Source organism: Pinus tabuliformis, chromosome 9 (genome assembly GCF_031772625.1).
Source record: "Pinus tabuliformis cultivar Carrire ecotype Pingquan chromosome 9, CPIR1, whole genome shotgun sequence".
Lineage (NCBI taxonomy): Eukaryota > Viridiplantae > Streptophyta > Pinopsida > Pinales > Pinaceae > Pinus > Pinus tabuliformis.
Window position 1 is genome coordinate 1,873,363,464 of NC_142307.1, and position 10,066 is coordinate 1,873,373,529.

At 32.3% G+C, this 10,066-nt stretch overlaps 1 protein-coding gene across 1 annotated transcript; it reads left to right on the top strand.

Moving 5' to 3' along the window:
- The first annotated feature begins 6,550 nt into the window (after positions 1-6,550).
- On the top strand, positions 6,551-9,636 carry LOC149156351 (UDP-glycosyltransferase 86A1-like). The gene is made up of 2 exons (XM_089438124.1): positions 6,551-7,227; positions 8,207-9,636. The coding sequence occupies exons 1-2, from the start codon at positions 6,657-6,659 to the stop codon at positions 9,148-9,150; spliced, it is 1,515 nt and encodes a 504-aa protein (XP_089294250.1). The 5' UTR covers positions 6,551-6,656; the 3' UTR covers positions 9,151-9,636.
- Positions 9,637-10,066: the final 430 nt, after the last annotated feature.

Genomic DNA, 10,066 nt, shown 5'->3' on the forward strand with positions numbered 1-10,066 from the left:
TCTGATATTTTCCCTGTGTGATCATGACCTTGGTTGGAGAATTTCCCTATTTCATTATGACCTTAGCTGGAGAATGGTTTGAAAGATCGAATAACATCATGGACTAACATTCTTCACATGTATTATAATTTGACCTGATTAGGGAGGTTATCCATGTGTCAAATGCATAGACCTTGGTTGAAGAATGGTCTGGTTGACTGACATTAATGTAGTGTCATTGTATAATTACTTGATTAGGCTTGTATTCCCTATGTCACTTTGACCTGATTACGAAGAATGGTCTTATGGACAAAAATTTTCTTATGTCATTGCATAGTGACCTAATTAGGGTTGTATTTCATGTGTAACTTTGACATTTATAAGAAAATCGTATGGAAAAGGACAATCATCCTCTATGTGTCATTTTATAGTGACATAATTAGGGAGGTTATCCCTATTTCACTATAACCCCATGAGTGGTTGTAGAGGTTGTAGCACTCTGATCTCTTTATACAGTGAGCTTGTTTTTTCCGTATGTCAAGGGTACTTACTAGGTTATGACAATGTGTTTTATGCTAGTGGTCATATTAATGATGATGCTTATCTTAATATTGATGATCCTTTCTTATAGAAGTATTCAATTTGAGAACATCTTGATAGCCATATTGAAAACCTCCCTAATTAGAAAGGAGGGTTGAATATTATAACTAGATTTGGTCTTCATAATATTATGTATTTCAGTAAAAAAAAAAATTATCATGTCCCCTTTGGAAATTTAATAGAAATTAAATTAAATTTTTAAATATGATTTTGGTGTCTCCAAGTTGGCCAAGTCGACCCTCTAGAAGACACAATTTCGTACCCAAAGGATGAGCCCCTTTGCATGAATGAGCAACTATGTATTGGCATCTATACTAGAACATTTTGCAACCAATTTGGGTTCTTCTGTTGCCAAGAAATTTGGACATTCGAGGTGGCTCATGTGCAACATCAAAGGAAATATTGAGACAGTTTGGGTACAACATCTTAAGTTATTATGAGGCACTTCACATGTTTTCTTGACATAGTATTAAGGATAGGCATGTGGCAGAGGTATGACAGACATATGATAACTTATGGACAAAACGTCATGAAGATTGATGATAAAGGGATAACTTGACACTTGGAAGTATTATTGGTTAGTTTCTATATGACTTGGATTTCTCTCTTTGATAAAGATTCTAGGGAAATGATTGTTGGGATTTCCCCTTGTGGGTTTTTCCCTAGCTTCTGGCATAATTTCTAGTGTCTCTTGTTTTTTTCTGCATTGTACTTGTATAATTGCTTGATGAACTAATTAATGAAGCATATTATATATGGAAAAGCATATATATAAAAAATCACAAGTAATTATCATGATTACAAATTCTTGTTTACAAACAAATTTCCAACATGTAAGGCCTTAGCCCTCCATGTGAACTTCAAAAATCAAAATCTTGTTGGTCTCAATTAAGTCCATGTTGTGTATACAAGAATCAAGTTCGATTCCTTTGAGAGCATAATCAAATTTATATATCAGCAATTTAGTGTTTAGCATGAATGTTTGCAAAATATGTCTAGTGAATAATGTGTTTGGGTTGGGAATTTATTGGGCTTGTTTTTAATAAATGGTCAATTGTTGGAACATACTCATCGTATCAAATGTCATTGTGGCTTGGAACCCTCACAGTTGTCAAAGGTTTTGTTGTTTTTGAGTAATTATGATTTCTATATATACGGTTTGTTGACTCTCTATGTGTTCACCGTGTCTTACGCAAGGAAAGGGTCCTAGGACTTTCTTGAACCCGTAGGGATTTTATTGTGAACTTTGCAACTTATGATATGCTTGAATAAATATTGTTTTATGCTTGGAATAATCATAAGGAAAAATAGGAGAAATTAAAACATAAATGAACATAATTAATTATTTTTAAAAGTGATGTTCCATTCAACAGAATTTTAGGAACGCTTGGTTGTCTACATCTCCCCAAGGGAAAATCTTCATCTTATGACCGTATTCTCACAACTTAGAAAAATTGAAGAAAGAGAAGTAAAAATCTAAAGGATGCTAGAATGATTTTGAAAATCCATGATCTTAATACATTGTTATTAATTGTTATGAGCACTCTACTAATGTTGCAAGAATATGCTCACACATAATAATTAACAAGAAAGAAAATAGCATTATCAAATGTGTGCACATGATGTACATTCATATATGTTTTTATTTCTATTAATCTAGAGGAGATCAATGGTTGGAGTTATTTAAGTTAGGCCTAAGTTCAAATCTAGTAGCATAGTGCCATAGCTCAGAAGTCAACATTAGGGCATAGTATAAAATTATGAAGCGATCAAAATTAACCAAATCACCAATAAAATGAATAAAGTGAGTTGAGTGATCAATTTAAACTAAACCACCTAAAGGAAATTAACATAAAATACAAAATGCACTAAAATATGTGAAAATGAATCCAAAGAAAATATGTGAAGATGAATCTAGAGAATGTATCTCATACAAGTAGCTAACTACATTTATGTGATTCCAATCAACTTTCATTCTTAATAAAATTGACCTAACCCTTATGTGCAAAAAAAGTGATCATAGTATTGCAATGATTAAAATGTATAACTAAAATATATACCATATAATGTAAAATATACAATAAAATATATATACTTTATAACAAATACATTATATAATATAAAATATCTAAATTTAATATATATTAAAATATATATTTTTCAAAAATATGTATCTAATAAATTAAAATATTTCTAAGATTAAACTATTACTTAATCTCTATCTGTATTACAAATATAGAATAATTAAGTTATTATTAACCATAGCAATTCAAATAATTGTTGCATAGCATATGAATCCATATAGAATATGAGGACAAGATTATAACACTTCATAGCAAGACTATGATAAAAAAATAAAAATAAATAAATAATGAAGTTGTGGTAACACAAAGATTTAAATCAAATCCAAAGATCAAAAGGATTTCTTTTATACATAATAAATAACAAGTCTTGTAAATATTTTTTATAAGCATAAATATACTAAAAAAATTAAAATTATATTTTTATAATAAATAAATAATAATTAATATTTAATATATATATATGATTTTTAAAAATTAAAGATAGATTTTTTTCAAAATAATAAAATATTTAATAATTAAAAAATTTATTATAATATTTTAAAAAATAATTGCTTCTTATTATATATAACGTTGTAAATGTTATTTAATAATTCCGGAACATTCTATTGTGGAAGTGAAAAAGAGTGATCTTAAATAATTTTTTAAAAATACCAAATATGAGATAGGTTAATGAAGGTAATATTTCTTTATGCAAGGTTATGAATGATTAAGATAGTTTTATTATTATATAATAATATTAATATAAATATATGAAATAATTATGAACCTTTAGGTACTCTACCCCTACTCGATCATAAGGATCTTTAGGTGCTCGACTGTTAAGGAGAGAGAGAAAGGATGCGTAAGTAGGCTCGACCATAAAAGAGAGGACCCTCACCATATGATAATCATATAATAATATTAATATAAATATAATTAATAATTATGAAATTAATATTAATATTAATATTTTAGGTATTTTCATAAAAAATTAAAATTTTAATAGTAACATTGAATATTCTAGATGTTTTACGAAGTTTCTTAAAATTTAATTTGTAATTTCCAATATTCTGAATCATATTAAAATCAAATTTAAATTATAAAATTAATATATAAAATAATTTCCAGCAATTTTAATATTTTAGATATTTAAAAAAATAAAATTTTAATAATAACTTTGAATATTCTAGATATTTTATGAAGTTTCTTATGGTAGTGTATTTACATATATAGAAAAGATATTTTCCATTAGCTTTTTATCCGTACCTAACGCTTGGTTTAAATGAAATCTGGTCATCTGCAAGATTTCGAAAATATCATATTATCCAAATAATTTTTGGCATCCAAAGAATCATTCCCTAGAACTTTTATCCAAATAATTTTTTGGCATCCAAAGAATCATTCTCTAGAACTGTCCTGTGGAAGTATCCTGAGAGTGTGAATGCTTCCACTTGTACAACCAGTAATCGTACAAAAGTGAGCAGAATTTCCCACTTGACTTCCCTGTCAGTCTGAGGGGAAGCCTCCCTGTGGTCATCACCAATTCCTAACCAAGTTTTCCAAAGATGTATGACTCCACTGGTCTTCCTGTCACTCTGAAAGAAAACCTGCCTCTACTTATCACCAATTTCTACCCTGGCTTGGAAGGCCTGTCTCTAATCATCACCGATTTCTTCCCTGGCTTTTCAAAGATAAATAACTCCAAATACCTTCCTGCCAGCCTGAAAGAAAATCTTTCTGTGCCCATTAGCAATTTCTACCGAGACTTTATGTTGCCTCCCCTCCTGTCAGTCTCAGAGAAAACCTGCCTGTGATCATCAACATAGGGGTCCCACTTTCCTAAGGTCCCAATGTCACTTGAAACCTGCGCATGTCACACGCTGCTTTCTCTCCCCAATAATATAGTTCGAAGAAGGCATGATGAATACAGCCAAGCAACTTGACTGCGATTGGGATTCCACCTGTAACCCATGATCAGCCACTTGCTCTTTTGGAAAGATAATTTCTTGTAATCTATTTATTATACTTTTGTGAGTTTTTTTATCTGTTTTCCTGTGATCATCAATATAGGGGTCTCACTTTTTTAAGATTCCAATGTCACTTGAAAGCTTCGCATGTGTTATGAAACCAGCTCAAGAAAAGATAGAAAAGATAGATCAGTTAGACTTCTATACTACTAGTGTAGGGGACTAACAACATGTCACATACTGCTTTCTCTCCTCAATAATATCCTTCGAAAAAAAGCATGATGAATACAGCCAACCAACTTGACCGCGATTGGGATTCCACCTGTAACCCATGATCAGCCACTTGCTCTTTTGGAAGATAATTTCTTGTAATCTATTTATTATACCTTTGTGAGTTTTTTTTATCTGTTTAAATCATAAGTTGATCTGCCACTTGGAAGATAATTTCTTGTAATCTATTTATTATACCTTTGAGTTTTTTTTATCTGTTTAAATCATGAGTTGATCTGAAGGCATAGTAATCTCAGTGTTTTAATGAAGTTTTTTTAAAGATACTGTTGAGTTGAATTTAACTATAACATTGGTTTAAATTGAGTTGAAATTTTAATAATCAATGTAATTTTTTAAAACTATTTTTGGGTTGAATTTGTGTATAATTTACTTGGATTTGTTTAAATCACAAATTTGAATTGAATTATGTGAGTGTTTTAATGCATAATTTTTATATATTTTTGGGGTTGAATTTATGTATAATTTATCATGATTTGTTTGAATCACAAGTTTGAATTGAAGTCTCAGTAATGTGAGTGTTTTAATGGAGTGTTTCTTTTTAATATTTTTTAAAATGTTGAATTTAAATGTACAATTAAAAGTATCAGAACAATTTTTTAGGATATATATATATATATATAACCTGTAGTCTGAAAATGTAGTAAATTAACCCAGAAAATAATGGATTTTCTGATGAGATTTTGGTAAATTCTGCAATTTTTTTCACAAATACTAAGTACAACTTTCAAATTTCAAGATTTAGCTTTTTAATGGTGCTAAATCCTTTCCCATTAAAAACAACATTTAAACATTTTTACTATCAGACATTTTTACGATCAAGAAAAAAATTCACTTCATTCTAATCTAAAAATTCATTTACTTCATATATAAATAACTTACCTTTTAGATTTAAAAAATAATAAATTTATTAAAAATTATTTCACTATATTCTCACCAAAAACTCCCAAAAAAGAAAGAATAAGAATAAGAATAAGAATAAAAAATAAATAAAGAAAAAAGAAAAAAGAAAGAAAAAGAAACAACTACTCCCGCACCGAATTACATTTTAAAAACTCCAAAAAAGAGGACTCGCACACCGCTATCAGCAGTTATTTAAATATACTCTCATGATAGTTTATTCAACCAAGGAAATATTGATAAGTAAAAAGCGGTCGTTGTCATGTTACATATGAAGGAAATATTGAAGAGTTAAAAGTGGTCCTCAAGGGTTTCTATGGAATCCTCTCCTTTCGGTTGCATGAACTTCTTCCCCAAAGAAACTACCATGTCCACCCCATTGTCATGTTACAGAGCTGAATGGAGATGGTAAAACAGTGTGTCCCATGAACTATGTTAACCTTGTGGAAGGTAAATAATAATTTTTTCTTCATCGCATTTTCCCGCTCTGAAGAAAAAGTAGGAAAAGACTTCATAATCACATCTTCCCGCATACATGGAAAATGTAGGACATGGCACTTGGTGAAGCGTGACAGGGATCTAGGTTAATGGCCGCAACGCAAAATCGCCGGCGACCCGGGGTTAACGGTGTTATATACGTAGTTGTCATAACAGACGAAAAAGGAAGGAATCATGACAAATCAGCCTACACATTTATCTGATATGATAAGGACGCGCACCCTACTGGTTATTATTAATAACAAAAAGTAACTCAGGACGCCTACCCTACTGGCTATTATTAATAACACAAGGTAGCTCTGAAGTCTACAATGGGGAGGAGGAGACTGAATCATATAGCACCAAGTCGTCCTACGGCATAATGACGCGAATGCTTCTCAGCAATCTGAATGGAGTCGGCAATAGCAATGGCGATGACGGCTGTTGCAGGCCTCTGCATGTGGTTGCGTTTGCATATCCCTTGCAGGGCCACATTATTCCCATGTTTAATTTCGCAAAGAAGCTTGCAGCCAAGGGCGTTATTGTCACGTTCGTTAATACAGAATCTTGCCATGCCAACATCATCAATGCCCATAACGGCGAGGACCCTGTGATCTCCTTTGCCAGGAGCTCGGGCCTCGACATCCGCTCCCCTCAGGTTGCCGATGGACTGCCCGTGGAATTTGACAGATCGTTGAATCATGACGAGTTTATGGAATCCTTGCGGACTAATATGATTCTGCACGTTGAGGAGTTCCTCGCCCACCTGAGTACAAAGGAGCCCCCTGTATCCTGTTTCATTGCTGACACCTTTTTTGTTTGGTGTGATAGCGTCGCGAAGAAATTTCAGATTCCACATGCTTCATTCTGGACAGAGGCAGCAGTTGTTTTCTCCATCTATTATCATTGGGATCTGCTGGTGAAAAATGGCCATCATCCATTTCTCGATAATGGTATTTTCTTCAGCTCATTCTTTTTTATGCGAATATTGTCCGTAAATTGGTTTTGATGATGATCTTGTGATTTGGATAATGAAGAATCTTTGATCCGGATGAAGAATCTTGTTATAGATTAGAAAAGTTCAATCAGGTTAATATTCTCAACAAATTTTTTGGAGAAAAGAAAATTTGTGAAGATAATGAATCTTGTTATAGATTTGAAACTCTCTAAAAATTGGTTAGAATAATAAATCTTGTTATAGATTTAAAACACTTTAAAAACATTGGTCATAATAATAAATCTGGTTATAAATAATATTTGAAAATTCAATCAGCAAAAGTCACTTTGATAATGAATTTTGAAATCAGTCTTTCTCATTAATCACTCACATAGTTCGGATTTGGTAAGAACAAATTAATGTGGTTCATCTTCACAATAAAGAGAAATCAATAGATTTGAGGGAATAAATAGCAATGATGCATCTTTTTTATTTATTCCCTCAGATCTATTCATTTCTCACCTTGTCCTGAGGATGAACCACATTAGTTGGTTCTAAACGTGACCAAACCACATTAGTTGGTTCTAAACTTGACGAAATCCTAAAGATGTGATTAGTCCTAAAGACTGATATCAACATGATAGATTACAAGAGTCTTAGATCTAAGAGATAGATTACAAAAATCTTAGATCTAAGAGATAATGAATGTTGTTATAAATCTGAATGATAATAAATGTTAAAATAGATTTGAAAAAAAGACAAAATGATAATGAAACTTGTTATAGATTTGAATGATAATGAATCTTGATACAGATTTGAAAAAAAGACAAAATGATAATCAAACTTGTTATAAATTGGAAACGCTCCAAAATTGGTCATGATAATGAGTCCAACAATAGATTTGAAAAGTCGACCAGACAAATTTACACTGTGCATTAGTTATGCAATCCAACAATATATTGTTACAATTTGAAAATGGTTTTGTTGTTTTGCAGAGGATGAGAGGTTAATAAACTACATCCCTGGAGTTTCGGCTTTGAAGATAACAGATCTTCCCTCTTATCTTCAGGAGTTGGATGTGTCAACAGTCGGGCACAAAATAATATACGCAGCATTCCAATCTGCTCATGAAGCCGATTGGGTTGTCTCTAATATTGTGGAGGAATTTGAGAGCCGAACGATTGCAGAATTGCAGTTGAGAAAGCCATTTTGGTCCGTTGGTCCTCTGCTTCCTTCAGCCTTTCTTGATGACAAAAGTGTCAAGGACGAGACAAAAGGGACCAGCATGTGGCCTGAGTCGGACTGTACCAGCTGGCTTGACTCCATGCCCAACAGCTCGGTCATCTATATCTCGTTCGGCAGCTATGCTCATGTTTCTAGAGACCAAATTGAAGAAATGGCCATGGGATTATTAGAAAGCAAGCAACCGTTCATTTGGGTGCTTCGTCCCGATATCGTTGAGTCCGGAGCTGAAGACATTCTGCCGGAAGGATTTGTGGAGGGAACCAGAGATCAGGGTTTGGTGGTTCAATGGTCATCTCAACTAAAAGTTTTATCTCATCCTTCTGTGGGTGGATTTCTTACACACTGTGGATGGAACTCCATTCTTGAGAGCTTATGGTTGGGAAAACCCATGTTGGCGTTTCCATTATTGACCGATCAATGCGTAAACAGAAGGTTGATTGTAGAAGAATGGGGAGTGGCCATGGATTTGGGTGGGAGTTGCAGGATGTTCCAAAACAATAGAGCACTGTTGGGAAGAGATGAAGTTGCAAGAACAATCAAGAAATTCATGGATACAGAAGAACGAGATAAGCTGAGATTGAAGATCGAGCCTATGAGAAAGGTTGTGAAGGAGGTTGTGATGCTAGACGAAGGGTCCTCTAACAAGAATTTAGATTTATTTATCGAAGCTTTAAGGGCCAAAAATCAGACCTAAGTTCAAGTATTTGCAATGACTCGATTAAGTCTGTCTGCACAGTTCCATTACTTCTTAGATTACATCCGTGTTGTATTCGACTTCCTCTACTTTTATGTTTTAAATATCTTCCTCTATATGTATATAAAATATCTTCCTTCCTCTGTTTGTAGGGAATATCCTAGACCCATTTCCTCCCCCAGACGATTTTCATGAAATTGTGTGACTTATGCTAATTGGAGAAATATTTATATTTCAGTGCAATAGAATCTAAGTTCTGCTCGATGATTCAGATTGGTTAGCTGTAGAACCGCGACAGATAAAAGGAAGTTTTACATGGAGGGGAGGGCGCGGAGGAACACGGGCATCTGTTTACAAAGATGATCATATTTATGAAGAAACAATTGATTTTATCATATTTATGCAGAAACAATTGTTCAGTATCTAAATTGATTTTATAATGTTTAAAATGTGTTTTCATATATTTATATTTAATATTTTTATTTAGAGGCAGAACACTGGTGAGACTACTGTATTTTTATTCCAATCATCAAAATGTTAGAAACTCAAAAAAGCTGGAATGGAGAATTAACAAAAACTTATAATTTTAAAAATAAATTAAAATTATAAAAAATTTCAATTTAAAAATAAATAAAAACCAAAAATACTTCGAATCACAGGTTTGCGTCTCTTAAGTAAAGAATGAGTGCAAAAAAGTGAAGTAGAGTATTAATCAATGTGTGAACACCCCGGAAATGTAATTATAAAAACTTAAAAATAAATAAAAACCAAATACTTCGAATCAGAGGTTTGGGTCGGTTGAGTAAAGAATGAGTGCATAAAAGTGAAGAAGAGTATTAATCAATGTGTGAACACCTAGGAAGTTGAGAATAATTAATATTATTTTGTTATTAATGGAGAAAATAGTTACATTGTT

Coding starts and splice junctions, on each gene's coding strand:
- LOC149156351 (XM_089438124.1), top strand. CDS start 6,657: ATGACGCGAATGCTTCTCAGCAATCTGAATGGAGTCGGCAATAGCAAT. Junction 7,228..8,206: donor TCATCCATTTCTCGATAATG/GTATTTTCTTCA, acceptor GTTGTTTTGCAG/AGGATGAGAGGTTAATAAAC.